Genomic DNA, 16,982 nt, shown 5'->3' with positions numbered 1-16,982 from the left:
GAAGCATGGCTTGGTCAGCTTCGCCTAAGCGGCATTACCTCGTCAGCACATGATAGAGATTGCCCACCTCGGTGCTGACTTGCTGCTGCCAGACCATAGGATGACAAACTGCAGACTGTAGGATGACAAAATTACAGGCAGCTAAAGCTACCAGCTAGTGCTCGGCCATAACAAGAGAATGAAAGAAACTTATTGGGTAGAATCCCCTACTATCTGGCTCAACCTTACACTCCTCCCCCTGAAATATGCTCACTATTTTTATATACTGTATTTAGCAATATTTCGTGACAGTACCTTTTCCGTGAAATGTTTACAAGACGATATTTGTCTTGGCTTCAGTCGTCTAGTGGAAGTATGATTCTACAATGCAGTTTTGTCGGCTGCAGAAATGACCGTTATAAATATTTGCTAGTGAACACAAAAAAATGAATTATGTTACTACTTTTTTTATATAAACTTTAAGAAGAAACCACATTCGAAGAAATGGTATTTGCAGCACCAAAAATGAGGCAAATGCATTTAACCGGGTCATTTCCCTCATTAAATTTGGTATCGACAAATCCAGTAGAAAATAACACATCTCCCAGATCCATTACACCCCTTCCGTGGGAGCGGAAACCGTATGTGATTTCGCTCAACGCGACTGTTATTTAAATGTTGACAATTTTAGTTTGCAAAGACAAAATACACTCCTGGAAATTGAAATAAGAACACCGTGAATTCATTGTCCCAGGAAGGGGAAACTTTATTGACACATTCCTGGGGTCAGATACATCACATGATCACGCTGACAGAACCACAGGCACATAGACACAGGCAACAGAGCATGCACAATGTCGGCACTAGTACAGTGTATATCCACCTTTCGCGGCAATGCAGGCTGCTATTCTCCCATGGAGACGATCGTAGAGATGCTGGATGTAGTCCTGTGGAATGGCTTGCCATGCCATTTCCACCTGGCGCCTCAGTTGGACCAGCGTTCGTGCTGGACGAGCAGACCGCGTGAGACGATGCTTCATCCAGTCCCAAACATGCTCAATGGGGGACAGATCCGGAGATCTTGCTGGCCAGGGTAGTTGACTTACACCTTCTAGAGCACGTTGGGTGGCACGGGATACATGCGGACGTGCATTGTCCTGTTGGAACAACAAGTTCCCTTGCCGGTATAGGAGTGGTAGAACGATGGGTTCGATGACGGTTTGGATGTACCGTGCACTATTCAGTGTCCCCTCGATGATCACCAGAGGTGTACGGCCAGTGTAGGAGATCGCTCCTCACACCATGATGCTGGGCGTTGGCTCTGTGTGCCTCGGGCGTATGCAGTCCTGATTGTGGCGCTCACCTGCACGGCGCCAAACACACATACCACCATCGTTGGCACCAAGGCAGAAGCGACTCTAATCGCTGATGACGACACGTCTCCATTCGTCCCTCCATTCACGCCTGTCGCGACACCACTGGAGGCGGGCTACACGATGTTGGGGCGTGAGCATAAGACGGCCTAACGGTGTGCGGGACCGTTGTCCATCTTCATGGAGACGGTTGCGAATGGTCCTCGCCGATACCCCAGGAGCAACAGTGTCCCTAATTTGCTGGGAAGTGGCGGTGCGGTTCCCTACGGCACTGCGTAGGATCCTACAGTCTTGGCGTGCATCCGTGCGTCGCTGCGGTCCGGTCCCAGGTCGACGGGCACGTGCACCTTCCGCCGACCACTGGCGACAACATCGATGTACTGTGGAGACCTCACGCCCCACGTGTTGAGCAATTCGGCGGTACGTCCACCCGGCCTCCCGCATGCCCACTATACGCCCTCGCTCAAAGTCCGTCAACTGCACATACGGTTCACGTCCACGCTGTCGCGGCATGCTACCAGTGTTAAAGACTGCGATGGAGCTCCGTATGCCACGGCAAACTGGCTGACACTGACGGCGGCGGTGCACAAATGCTGCGCAGCTAGCGCCATTCGACGGCCAACACCGCGGTTCCTGGTGTGTCCGCTGTGCCGTGCGTGTGATCATTGCTTGTACAGCCCTCTCGCAGTGTCCGGAGCAAGTATGGTGGGTCTGACACACCGGTGTCAATGTGTTCTTTTTTCCATTTCCAGAAGTGTAGATATTATTTGATTGTTAAAGGTTCCCACGGAAGACAGCGGGGGCCTTAGACTACGGCTGGGTGTAGAGACTTTGAAGGCCTTTCAGGGGCCACAAAGGGGCTTACACACTTCAACAATATTATGTTGACACAAGAGCAAGGAATAAATATTATAAAACATCAAAACAAAATTACATCAGTTGACAAGTGTAATTAAAGCACATTGGAAGGTAATAGTTTGAATCAGGAATACACATCAAGCATCTTTGTTTCATAAATGAATTTAAAAGCATATACGTATCACCACTGAAGTTACACGCAAGACTGAGTGGCACAACATGGCACGTTATGTTGTCCTTGGTGGGCAGCGCACAAGCTGCCGGCTAGAAGGGGGCGTGGCCGTTGCCGGACCCGTCCACTGGAACTTGGCGCAGTGAAGTATGAGGAGAGGTTCACAAATTTCACGCACATTTAAAAAGGGATTAACACTGGGGGAGCACTTCACTATGCTGCGCCAGTTTTCACATTAGTTAATTACACAGTTGAACTCTTAAAACTAAAGGAGGGCACATGCCTTCATAGGCATCATGGGCGATATTAGCCATGAGGCTGAGGTTTTGGAACTATTGGAGGGGATGGTTTTAACCATTTGCAAAACGTATCCATATCAGTACAATAATAAAAATAGCAGTGACCGGGGTTACTGTGACACTGGGTATAATAGTTGTATGTAGATTAGTGGCTGTCTGCCAACAGGTGATATCGTAAGGAATTTGTCCTCTCTGGTGTTTCGAAAGGTCATCGATTGATGTTAAAAGGTGATCATTTGTTATATTAGATAAAACATGTAATTCAGTTAACAAAAGAACCACGAATGAACTTTCAGGTAGAAAAAACATAGGTAAATGGGTGTGAATACTGTCAGAGTAAGTCATACTGGCATGAAAGATTACAAATGGCGTAATAACATCGCAATACGAACTGTTTGCTGAAAATCCGCTGTTTGAGATTTCTGTATCGTATGTTTGCGACTGGAAGTTATGTTCGTAGCAACGAAGTGTTAATATCATAGGTTGGTCTAATGCGTATAGGTGGTTTGTGCCAATGATCCTAAACCAGGGTTCTGCTAGGCGAATGACGGTTTGTGAACAGGGTGGCGGTTGACGCTTTCCCCAAAAAAGGCTAAATCTCACATCCCTTAGGATGGTTTCGAAGGGCGATTTCATGGAACATGACATTATGAACATGTATGCATTCATTAAACTGATTTTGGGACATTGTAGTATATTTTTGGTGATCTGGACTAATGACTAGAATGTCCGCTGTATTCCAGCGTATATACTGTCTGGTTGCTGACCACCCAACAGGGAACACATGCAATCTTGTAACACTCAAATTGACAATACGAACAGGCAAGGGGTATAAGTTTACAGAACTCTAGGGTGTTGGCTCATTTTAATAACTGGGTCATAGCCATAGCATAATAATCGGGTAACATAACTTCATGTGTGGGCAACACTAAATGCATTGACGGTGGCAAATCGGCGGTAACATTTTACAGTTTTAGAATACATCATTTGGGAGGTAAAAGTTCTGAACTCAGAATTCCTTGCAATCCTAAATGTATTGTGACACATGAATTGACAAGTAACAGTTTGGTAGTCTGCACATTATGTGATAAGTGTTTGTATGGAATCAGATGTTTCAAGGTTTAGTGTAAGGTTGGATATCTCGGCTTGTATAGTCACTTAGTCCTGTGGTACAGAGTTCTTAAAAGATTCATATTGGTGGAGTATCATAGATATAACACTGCACATTTGCCTAGTGTATGATAACAGATTGTCTTAAATGTGCATTAATCGTACTTGTTGGCGTAATAACGTCTCATGGTTCTTTTGAGTAAATATGTCGATTCGTCTGATTTCTTTATTCCAATGTCGGGCATCTTTATGATCGGGCACTCCAAACAAAGTTTTGAGTATGGCACCTCCAGCGTTGAACTAGGCTTGTTTTACGCATGGGGCTGGTACGGTTGAAACTATACTACACAGTTTGTGTTGAAGGTGATCAATATTTTGCCTAAGATCATGTAATACCAGTAAATCTTTCTTCTGACCCGTTTGTACAAGCAATGATTCATATCCCCACATTTGATCGGCAGTTTTTTGCAACACTAACTCTTCCTTTATGAGGGGCAAAGTATCAAGTACAGTGTTAATCTCTAGATGATGTGGGGTATACCGTAGACTTTGTAGTTTCTCAAACATGATGCCTGACACCGATGGGTGGTTCGTAAATGGAGGGGCACTGGAAATCATACAAATAGCTGACAGCAGAAGTATCATCTTCATGATGAGGCAATAGTTGAGAACAGTGAAGTGCCAAATTTAATAGACCAGGTAGCGGAGCACTTGCGTCCACGTAATTCCAAACGTCCAAAATCTGGAAAAAAAACAATGATCTCAAATCCTTCTGGCAGTCCAGAATGGCGAAAATACGTTGAATGAACAACAGAAAATATGACAATCATTTGTTTTATTACCTTGAATGTAGAGTAGTGGACGAAGATAGGATTTGTACACCAATAGGACTTTCAAACACGGTTCAAAAGAGGTGACTGAAGGTTACAAGGAGAGCTGATCTCCATTTATGTTGGGGAATAAACGTATTCGCGGAAGTGAAGGCGAAGTATTTGCTGAGCAACGAACTGGGTCACTGATTTTTCAAGTCAATTGGCATGGAACATCGAACTACACAGTGTACAAAGTGTTCGACATCAAAGTTGATGGCGCTAGCACTAATAATGCGGGTGGGGGTCAGTGCGGCAGCTATGTCAGAGAAGTGTGCGGCAGATGACTTCAAGGTCGTTTCTCGTGCTACGTCACTGCGCTACGCAGGAAGTAAGCGGCGGGTCTAAGAAGGAGAGGGAAACACTGTTTACTGTGCTGAGTGTACTTTGCACTCTTGATTTCTTGCAGAATGGATAGGATATTCCCCATGTTTCTGGGCTCCTGCACCTGGCGAACGTATTTATGTGATTCAGAGTGAGAAGTGATGAGTAAAAATGTCACAGGAGGTTTAAATATTATTGACTATGAAGGATAGATGAGCACAATCGATATGGTTTATTCAATGATGACCAACAAAACAATAATTATAAGGCATGTAATTATGGGTTCATGTTCTCGGGCACTAAAATTGTGTCCTTGAATGTCAACATTGTTGAGAACGAGAAGAGAAAAACAAAACTTGATGAGAATCTAGAAACTTCTGCGGTGGAAATAGAAAGCTTAAGGGTTTGAGTTAGAAAAGACTAAGTTGAGCGTAATTTCTGATGAGCTTTTCCTTTATGAAGGCGCATTGGTGACAGGACGGTATCACCTACTTAACCGTTTATACGACAATACTGTGATTCCAAGATATCTGCTAGGTACTACTTCTTAAAAATCGACATATCTCAAAAACAACTTTGTTGCACGACCAAATTCACCATCTTCATCCTCTCACCATTTTGCAACTAAATTCGCCATCTCTATTACTCCTTGGTGCTGGCCTCATTGGCTTCAGCTAGTTGCTTAAAACTCACATCTATCCTTGGATATATCACAGTGCCCTGAGACACGTCATACAGTTAAATACTGCTGCTTCAGTAGTCAGTGAGCCTACAGAAAATACAATGGAAGAACAATGTCAAAGAATGCACAGGTTTTGAACTGAGATTTCCTCTTACTGGCAGTTAAGCTGCGGGCTAGATGCGGTTCGTGTCTGAGAGTGCTTCAACAGCGATCGTCAGAGAGCATGGAACACTGTTTTCGTGAACTTTTCTTCGACACGAAAGATTAAAGTACATGGAATGGGCTGTGGCATGAAAACTAAAGGTGTAATGAAAGTTGTGGTTAGCTGAAGTCTTCACGGTTGTTGGCTGCTTCATACAAGATGCATGACTCTTCAGGTGGTGTTCTGTTGCAAGTTGAAAGATGAAAGTGGGTAGGACGGACTGTGCCGCAAAATTGAAAAGTTAAGGAATGACATAGACAGCTGGGGAACCGCGCGATTGTCGGTCGCATCACGCAAGGTGCGTGCCCTTAGGGTTTGTCCTTTTGAAGTCAGTTTAACTGGGTGTTGTATCCAATACTGGTTAGCACTCGCATAGAGTGACAGCAGAATCGAATGTTACTTATTGGTGGCAATCACCTCTCCCACAAGAACAATGAATGATGGTGCTTAATTGTAAGAAGGGAGGAACGATATTTGATTTGATGTCACTGGACAGGTAGATAGTACCGGTACTGTCAGAACGAACTAGCAAACTGTTCGCTCCTTGACGGAAGAGGAGAAACAGGATAGCTTCCACGATTCGATAGCAGAGTAAGTGATACAGGGGAGGGCAAAACACCTCGGCAGACATCATTTTTGGCTCTCAACTGGTTTGATTCCCAGCAAATTGCTCACTTAATGTGTCCCGGAGGTTTGGGGGGGGGGGGGGGGGAGAAGAAGAAGAATCATTGCAGAAGCGCCTTCATTATTCAATTAACATCAAGGGGGGGAACATAGTAAGTTGGCACAAGAGCCGGATGGGATTGGTTGCTGTCTGGTTTATCTAACGAACAAGGCGTATGGCCAAAATCTCTTGATCTGTGGGGTTTATTTACTCTGTTTACACGACCCACAGTAGGGAGGCATGTGGCATGTACCTCCAAATAAGCATTCAAACACAAATGAAATAAAGCATGACTAAATCTTAAGTTACCCTTCCAAAATAGTTTCTTACCTAGAACATTATTAGTAAACACTTAAATAAAGGACAATACTTGTGAACTTACTCTGGCATAATTGAAATCCCACAAAATAAATAACTACACTCATAACTCTGGCAACAAATTAACATATGGAAATATTAGGCTCATTGACACAATGCTAAATTACTGGTGCTGGCAAAACTCTTAAGATGATTGCTTTGGTAAATAATTGATGATAAAACCTAGACAAAATGAATACTTAAAATAGTATATAGACACAAGTAATTGGCAACCCATCCCAGTGACACACATGGTGGTAAAACTGCAATAGAAACAAAAGTACAAATTATCATCTCCCTTACACAAAACTCCTCTTATTCTCCAGTTATATTTCGTAGCAAAATAAGTGTAAGTATTCTCTTGTTTGTATCTCCATAATGATTGACATGTCTTTGGTATGTCTACCTACATGAATGCTATTGTTAGGTTCTTAGTTTAAAGTGCTTTCACGTCTCTTTCAGTTTTCAGATCGATAATTGCCTCTACCCTCCTTGATATTATTAAACATTAACCTCTTTTGTACGCTATCTCCTGCTTTAATTTGTACTCCTTGTCTCGTAACTACGTAATGTTGGTTGTTGGCACCTTCCTAACCAATTGCTCTGAGTTATAATTGTTGCTCCTTATGTTAACTCTTTCACCTACCTGCTCCCTAATACTCATTGACGACGGTTCGAGTATACTGGTTGCCTCTCGATGATGTCGACATAACTTACCTGTCGGTGTTTTGGTTTTTGTTGTTCGTTTCCTTAGTGTTGAAAATGTGCGTAAAGTTATACAAAATACTCGTGTAGTGGTTAAGAATTCTATGTTGAGAATCAGTGCTGCTTAAGGCGCTAAGATGCAGCAGGCGTTGCGCTTTCTAGATAGCAGAGTGCTGACATTATGAATATACCTGGATCTAACCAGTGCGGGAGCAGCTCTGGCATGTGCGGCTAAGGGGTCCGTCCTACTGGCAGGACTTCGAGCACTAAATAACTCCAGAACATTTCTTTGCGAAAGGGGTTCAGTAATAGTTTTATAGTACTAATGGTGACTGCCAATGAAAATCGTATACTTAATGTCGTAGATAGAGTCATAGATGACTTCTCAAGTAACTCATCGCAGGTCATGGGTTCGATGCTAGCAGGAACTGTCTCTTTCCCAACTGAAGTTTTATATTTTACTTTGACCATTACTCTGTTGAAAGTTACTTGCATGTTGTTCAATTGGAACATTTATATCTGTCTTCTTTACAACTCCTTATTAGTACATACGTAAAACACTCTCACTGATATTGTAGCAACAGACTAAAGATTAACTTCAGTAATAGTTGTATTAGCGAAGGTAAAAATGGTCTCGTATAAGGTGTAGATGTTTCATGTACTTTCTGCTTTTGCTAATGTTTATTGGTTTATACTGCACTAGGTGACACGGCTTAGATGCTTGGGAATGCAGGGGTGTGTGCTTTCTTAGCATTTGTTTCTCTTGCCTATGGCTGGATACAAAACAGATGGCTGGGCTTGGTCCCAGTGGGAGGTGGGGCGGTGGTTGAGAGCAGAAAAGGGCCTCTGTATGTGGAGGCAGGATAGCCTTCCTTACCACGCGGTGAGATAAATTCCTCTGAGTGGTTACTGAATTTGTTCACAACATTTATTCATGGAGGGCCTTCTTTTCAAGGGATGTAGATAACTCAGTCGTTAAAATTTGCAGAACTGTCACGATTCATTTACTCACTTAGACACTCTGTTCTTCTAAAATGTATGTAATTGATAGATTTTATATTTCTGCATGAACTGTGATGATGACTTTACTCTTAAATATCGTTTACTTGAAACTCGGGGCTAATAACTTCTGAAATGGACAGTGGGGTATGCAGTTAGGACTGCTGTTCTGGATTAGTATCAACTCGGTTTTTACTCTACTTTAGATCGGTTTATTAGCTGCGAGAGTGGCAATAAAACATAGCTGGAGACCGATTTGAGACCCCAACATCTCCTATTTGGTGAATTAGGCGGTATTTAAAAAAAATAATTATAATATTTTTTTTTCTTTTCATACTGAAAGTTCAAGTAAATGATATGAATAGATTCCTAGTCTAGAGTAAAACTAGTTGAATCTGCAAGGCAATATTAGGCTGGTGAGTTTACTTTTATAACTATCTTCTTTGGGTCTGTTGGTTACATTGTAACCATATGGTGGAAGATGTGGAAGCATATCGTGGGGGCCTACTCCACCACGGTATAGGTGCATGGCCTGCATGAAGGAGGGAGGGGAGCGAGGCGTACCACGTCACAAGACAGCTCAGGGTGGGGCGGAATCCTAATGGTCGGTCACTTGGCAGGGAGGGCAAGGCTTGCGGTTTGTAAACAAACTGCACTCAGCCATCTTGCCTGGCATTAACCAATGACTTTCTCTTTTGCATTTGGTATGGAGAAACACATAGTATAATGAAAACTTACCTTGTATTCTCTCCAGTGGCACATTAAGAAACAATATAATAGCATTTAGGTTGAGCTCCTTTTACATTTAAAGTAATATATTTGATGTTTAACTTGAATGTAAGTAGAGGGCGGCAGGTTGTCTCTGATCTTGTGTTAATGGCAGTTAAGAATATGTGTTACTTACATACTTTTATGGCAAAGCTTTAACAGCTGTTCCTGTACAAACTGTTCACTAAATCAACATGTGAAGTGTCATTCCATTTGACATATAAAAGATTAATTGATTCTTACTCTGTGTGTTCTACTGACAGGGGCAACTTTTCCCCTTGATTCTCTTACTACTGAGTGATTGTGTTCTCTTTTCCGCTACAACAACATTACTGGAGACATTGAATGATGCAAGACAAAATGATTAGAAAAAACTCCAGTCACTTACCATTAACATATGACATCTAACTTCTGTTACAAATGGTTGCCAAAACCTAATGAATACTTAAAAATAACATGCAAAACTTAAATGAATATATTGCAACGACGGCAGTTTCCCGTCAGTTAATTCTTCTGCTTCACTAAAGGCTTTTCAAATTAAATACATGGCATGCTGGACCTGGTTCCTGGATCGTAATCCATAGGGGTGTTTTGACCTTAGAGCATATCTAGGTCATGCTATAGGTGATGGACTACTTTCTGTCTAGTCTTCTTGGCTGGGGCTACTTGTGTAGCAGGCTCTGCTTCACCGCCAAGCAGAGGTGGCTCGGAACCCTTATACAACTTTAACTTGTCAAAATGAACGATCACTGTCCGTTCTGCTAACTGAATTTCTGCATTTACCAATGAAGTATGCTGCATGATGAGGAGTAAACTTCTTCGTCCTTCCCTTCTTAACTACTGGATTGCGTAACATCACTAAATCTCCTACCTCGTACTCGGGCATTATTGCTCTCTCATTACTCCTTTTTAACTGCTGAGCCATAGCTTTTTAATTGTTTCCTCTTATTTTCTTCCAAATAGCTTTTAAACGTCGTGCCAAACCCTTCATGTTTTGTGGACCTAATCCCTGGGGGCAGTTTGTCAATTTTAAAAGGCGAATTCATGGGTTGGCCATATACTGCCTCGCAGGGGGAGTATCCAGTGGCCTCATGGACACGGCTATTTTATGCTGACGTGATGAATTGGACGGAGCTGTTCTCCACTTTTTGATCCGCAATAGTCAACAAACTTCTGTAAATAATGTGACATAAAGTTCATGCCTTGGTCTGTAAGTACAGCTTCAGGGCTTCCATGTGGTAACACCAAGTGGGTGAGAAATGCTTGAGCTGCAGTTTCTGCTGACATGTCCGGTATGGGGACAAGAATTAGGAATCTGGAAAAATTGACAATATGTATCGGTTATTCTGTGGACTCAAAGGGAAAGGACTGACAATATCTACTGCTATTAAGGCCCAGGGGCAAGTGGCTTTTGGCACTTATTGTAAAGGCATCTTCGTTTGAGGCGGCGATTACCTCCTGATGCAGGGCAAACAATTTTGTATATACTTTTGCACGTCTCGCCGTCTGCCTTCCCAGAGGCTAGACTGGACTGACCGCGTGGTTGAGCGCCCCACAAACCAAACATCATCAGCATCAACACTGAACCTACACCTGGAGTTATGTAGAATGAAATTTTCACTCTACAGTGGAGTGTGCGCTGATATGAAACTTCCTGGCAGATTAAAACTGTGTGCCGGACCGAGACTCAAACTAGGGACCTTTGCCTTTTGCGGGCAAGTGCTCTACCGACTGAGCTACCCAAGCACGACTCACGCCCCGTCCTCACAGCTTTAATTCCACCAGTACCTCGTCTCCTACCTTCTAAACTTCACAGAAGCTCTCCTGGGAACCTTGCAGAACTAGCACTCCTGGAAGAAAGCTTTGCAGGAGAGCTTCTGTGAAGTTTTAGGAGATAGGAGACGAGGTACTAGCGGAATTAAAGCTATGAGGACGGGGCGTGAGTCGTGCTTGGGTAGCTCAGTCGGTAGAGTACTTGCCCGCGAAAGGCAAAGGACCCGAGTTCGAGTCTCTGTCCGGCACACAGTTTAAATCTGCCAGGTAGTTTGATATGGCTTTTGTGCAGTCGGCTGAGCTTCACCAGTTTGAATTTCATGCTGAACCAAATCCGTAGCTGGTAGAAACTGCCTTTCTTCAAACAACCAAGAAACTCCTATAACACTGGCTGTAACATCTTTTCCTCCTTGATATGTAAATGGCTTAACTTTTCTGACAACTGATTTCGTAATGGTGATGATACATAATGCACTTCTCTAACTGGAAATTTCTTTTTCTTCCATCTCTTCTTGTCTTTATTTTGTTGAATCCCAGCTCATCCTACTTCTTCCAAAATCTCTTGTCCACTAGCGACGATAGTACCTTTCGACAATGTAACATCTTTCACACCAAAATTAGCTGTACTCACTGGTATTGCAAAACCTCTGTTTTCTTCCTGGTCGACAAATACTTCTGTTAATATAAACTTGTTGACGATCTAACAAATCATTCTGGGTGAGTGGATCCACCAGAATGTCTGTCTTCAGCTGCCTCTCATTCTTGACATCTATCCAAAGAATTTTTCCACTTCTGCATCTTTTCCTTACAGGGTTGATGGTTCTTATCACCCACATTCATGGTTTTATGGGAGACTGTGAACGGTGCCTTTCACCGCTTCCTTGCTTCTGATGAAATGATGAATTGCTTCACCTAACTTCACAATTCGCATTCGATAACTCATTATCCCCTGATAATGGTGCAGGAAGTCATTGCCTAATGTGATGTTGAAATCGCGTTTCCGTAGCCTCACTACTTCCATCCAAGACCACTAATATGAAATCGGGGTGGCTGCAGCACACTTTGATCATTTTTATCTACAAATAACACACTAACTTGTGCACCAGTATCAACTAGAATCGTAAATAATTGGTTCTCGTCTATGCTACTTACACTATTATGTTCCACCTCTTTACTCTCTCTGGTCCTCACCAGGTGTATTGTTCTAGTCGGGGAGGGGGGGGGTGTAGCGGAGGCCCCCCCCCCCCCCCCTCCAGTCATTTATCAGATTTGACCTCTCGTTGCTGCGGTGACCGCGCATCTCATAAGAAAAAATAACGACTTTGTTGGGCAAACATTATTGAGATGGCCTACAGTCTGGCAAATAGTGTAGAGAGATGCGCGACAGCACATTGCCTTGTGGTTAGGTCTCCCAGAACGCTGACAAATTACTTCCCTTGTTAATACTGGTAATGGCTCCGGCGGACGTGGTGTGACAGTGCAGAAGCGCAATACATCTTCGCCTACTAGTGCGAAACGAACAGTATCAAACAGAGAGGTGGCGCTTTAGCTTCTCCACTAGTTCGGGGGGGACAATGCCGCGAATAAACACATCAATAACACAAGCTTCTGCTTCCGAGCGCAAAATCCTATTCTCACCGGTGTTTTTGCCTAGCTTATAGGTTCGACAAGATAAAACTTGTATGCGATCTGCTAAAGCATCATAATCCTCGTTAGCCTTGTGCCTAAGAGTTGATATCTGATCTTGGTAATATCCTATACCTCTGGTGTTAGAATAATGTGTAATTAATCTGCAGGCCAAAACATCAAAATCATGTGTATCATACAATTCGTCCACTGTTTTTATGAACATTCCTGCTTCGCCTGTCAACTTAAATCTGGCTACATTGGCCAATAGATCATCCGGCCAGGCACAAGTACTACCCACATCATGTATTCTCTGTATGAATAACCACATTTTTATGGGACTTTCCAGAAAAGGGGGAAATGAAAGAAGCCGCAGGAAAATTGCTTACACTTGCCATGTTAGCTGAGGTAGTGATAGTTGTATTAGTGACAAAATTAGTATTAGCTGTCAGGGGTTGTACACTTGTTACAGTTGTGAAGCTAGCCACAGGTACAGAAGTTCACACACTGGCTTCCAGCGTCTGTTTCAAGATGTGGTTTTGCTCTATTAACTCTTGATTTTGTATGAATAATTAGTTTATTCTAGCATTAATAGCCTCGAGTGGATCTTGTGAGACAGCTGCCTCTCAGGGAGTATCCCATTCCGTTGCTCGAGTTCCTATTGACATGTTTACAAAATCAGGGGGCTCTAGTGACCAAGAAATGAATGTTACATAAAAAAAGAGGGACCACAAAATAACCTAGTCTGGTGGTGGACAGCCTGCAATGTTAAGGTTTGAAGCGGCGCTGCGACTTACGTTGAAGTTGAGTTGGCTCAATGTGCTGGTGGCGGCAACAGCGTGGTGAAGTGGCGAACGGCAGGATCGTTGGTGGATGTCATAGATGCAGGCTGGCTGCTACTGGACCCTGGTGGCGGATGTGTTGGCAGCTGATGGCGGTGGCTCGCCCGGCACTTGGCTGCATGTCCCTCACACGGCGGTGGACGAAGTTCGTCTCGTGTTGCTGGTTTTCTCGGACTCAAGCGGCTGCGGCACAGCGGCGCGCGCCCTGTGTGTTTCTACTGACACAGCCACATCCTGTGCAGTGCGAACGTGGCGGCCGGCTGGCGCATTCTATATGTGTGAAATGTTCGGCACTAAAATCGTAATGAAGTGGAAGCGTCTCGCCACGGCGTACTGCTCATTGTCCATAGAAAAGTGCTAACGATGTTATGACATGGGGCTACTGCCAAGATACACTTGCTGGGAGAATTTAAATTATGGACAAAGTTGCTATTGGAACGCATCCCGATTGTGACACCAGTTTGTTTAGGAACGGCCATTTATTGGTAGAAAAACCAACAGATGTGAATTCAAATGGGCAACATGAGTCAGGCCTGGGGAGGTGTGGCATCTACAGAAACAAAGTTCTTGGTGCCGAGGTGTGGCAGCTACAGAAACAAAGTTCTCGGTGCCACAGTGGGAAGAGATGCTGATAATCACAGCCACAGGACGCATGGCAGAGAGAGCGTTTTCAGCCGACAGACAGCATGGTGACTCCAGGGCAGGGTGCCTCCAGCATGGCCATGCGATTTCCAGGAGCCGAGAAAACTGCGTGGGGTGGCATGGAAAATTCCAAAGCATGACTTAGTCATCTTCGCCTAAGTGGCATTACCTCGTCAGCACACGAGGGAGGCATGTGATCGAGATTGCCCACCTCGGTGCTCACTAACTGTTGCCAGGCCATGGAACGAGAAAATTAAAGGCAGCTGAAGCAACCAGCTAATGCTTCTACCAGCTAATGCTTGACCATAACAAGAGAATGAAATAAATCTTTTGAAATAAAATAAACATAGAATCACCTACTATCTGCCTCAATCTTACAGTCTTCATTAGTGTGCATCTGTCACAGTAGTCACTGAACTGATGGCTTTTCTTTTATCTGTTACTTACATTGTAAATTTATTGGTGTAAAGCAATTGATAGGCTTACTATTTAGGGCCATTTTCACAGTTCAAGTAACAGTAAGTTGGTCAACAGCTATTTAATGGCGGTAGGCAACAATTTTTCATGTTGAAAACAATTTTTATCAATATTAAGAATGACAGTTACTTCCAATACTATTCTGTTTGTTCATTCATTCATTGAAATAATTTAGTTTCACACTTATAATTTAATACTGTATAATATATGCCAGCTGGATAGATTTAAAAAGTTAAAAGAATTACATAGAAGAATGCTGTGTGTTTATTTAATAGCTTACTTTCACTATTTAATTCACAAAGCGACAGCTGTACAGGCCATTACATTCCTCCAACAGGCACAGCTACCAGTACCATTGATGGACACAAATAAAAATAAATGAAAACAAATGCTTTAAGTTTGGGGACTACGGGGCATATCAAAACAACACATACAATATGTTAAATATGTTGCAGGTGAGACAAGGCGACTGTACCGGGAGGTAGTGTTATTGACAGAGGACCGCAACCTACGCGTGAAGGCGCTGGGGCTGGACGTGCCAGTGCGCGAGGTGCCTGACTTCGTGCGGTGGGCGGGACTGGGCTGAACCCCCACCCTCACTCACACACAAACAGGTCCCACCGCCAAAGGCCGCAGCTGGTAATGCCGCGGTCCGACTTGCCCAGGTAGTTCGATGGAATATTTCTTAAATCTCTCATCCCCCTCCAACCCCCCCCCCCCTCTCTCTCTCTCTCTCTCTCTCTCTCTCTCTCTCTCTCTCTCTCTCTCTCTCTCTCTGCTCACACTTAATTAATAATCAGTTTTTGTTTTGTTTTTGAGTAGTGACATAATTTGATATACACTTTTATATTGCAGCAAGCAGCCGTATGTTGCGCAGTCAGCAATGATGCTGTGAGGGGGGGGTGCTATAATGTCTCCAGACTCAGCCAGCCCAACATGCGGCTGTCTCATTTTTTGGTACAAAAGCCTTGAGGTACATCATTTCTCACTAAACACATTGAAATTTGATTTAGACTAATGTCGTTACCTCTGCGTGCATATCGTGTACTGTACTGATAGTAATGCATGCTCTGCTGTATGTTGACCAGTAATGTATTTGTATATTTTATTATGTTTGGTTGTGAAATGTATCACATTCCCACCAAATCAAAGGATAAGTCTATACATTGTACGGTGTGTGTGACTTGACAACGAAGTTGTTCCATTGTGGTGAAGTTATTGGCTGTTTCTTGTTGTTAGTGAGTCCATTGTTATTTAAGATGTCTGCACTGTCTCATTTTCTTTTAATAAAGCTCTCTGCGTGTCAGGGTATGTAAATGTCATGTACTTATTTATTGATTTTTATATTTATGTGTTTTACTATCACTCTGGTTGAATTTTTGTTTGTCAGGTGTAGGATTTTGTTAAAACTGTTTAGTAAGTGGTTCACATTAAAAATTGTGCAAGTTGGTGCAGTGATCAGAAGTGTGTAGCAATGGCTTGTAGAATTTTGTTGTGCAAGTGTGCTGGCCTTTCGTGTACTTATATTTAATACCTTTAACGTGTGTGTGAGTGGGATTTGTTTGTAAGAAGTTGCCATTAAGCCAATGTAGATACTTTGTTCAACAATAAAGTGAATATTTTATAGACTTAGTGTATAAAGTCATAATACTACTGTTATGAAATTGTCTCAGGAAATGGAAATGGCATTTCAGAGGATATGATTATTGATGAATGTGAGGTGATCAATGCTCAATGACAAAATTGAAAATATTGGTTTATTTTCAGTGTTCGATCTATCACATAGGGATACCATTACAAGATTGTAAAATTAATTGTTCATGTACACAGTATAATGCTGTAAATGTGGGTATATAAATATTGCATGTTTAAAGGTTTCTTATGTTTGTAATTTTATTCATGTCTCAAGATTATCATGTATCCAAACAATCATATTGGAAAAATTTATTATGCCTGATTTCATATAAAAAAAAGGTGTTCTGTCGTTCGTGATGGATCTATATTAAGTCACAAGAGTATTTTTATAACTGATGTTTTGTCAGTGAGAATCTTAAAGCATATGTGATCAGTGTAAATAATAGTAGCAAACCTGTTCAATTAATTATTTTTGTTGTAATTAAAATATAATTACAGTTGTTTGCTGGTGCCAGATAACTGTTCTGGCAGTAGAAAATTCCTTATAATAAATGAAACGTATTGGGTACCTACTTCTACTACATAAATGTCTTAGTTATTTAGTCTTTATCTTTCTTCTTCTTTTT

The 16,982-nt window shown here is 42.6% G+C and overlaps 1 protein-coding gene across 2 annotated transcripts in view; it reads left to right on the top strand.

Annotated features, from left to right (window-relative positions):
• LOC126349494 (telomerase-binding protein EST1A) overlaps positions 1–16,619 on the top strand; it is a 321,638-nt gene extending 305,019 nt beyond the window's left edge. For both annotated transcript variants that reach the window (XM_050002435.1, XM_050002434.1), the window contains 2 exons: positions 15,177–15,386; positions 15,577–16,619. In XM_050002435.1, the coding sequence (XP_049858392.1) occupies positions 15,177–15,307 (131 nt within the window). In that variant the 3' untranslated portion in view covers positions 15,308–15,386; positions 15,577–16,619. The remainder of the gene's footprint in view (positions 1–15,176; positions 15,387–15,576) is intronic.
• Positions 16,620–16,982: the final 363 nt, after the last annotated feature.

This window comes from Schistocerca gregaria, chromosome 1 (assembly GCF_023897955.1).
Source record: "Schistocerca gregaria isolate iqSchGreg1 chromosome 1, iqSchGreg1.2, whole genome shotgun sequence".
NCBI classification, from domain to species: Eukaryota; Metazoa; Arthropoda; class Insecta; order Orthoptera; family Acrididae; genus Schistocerca; species Schistocerca gregaria.
Note: the sequence above shows the minus strand (reverse complement) of the source record. Positions and strands in the feature narration are given on the sequence as shown.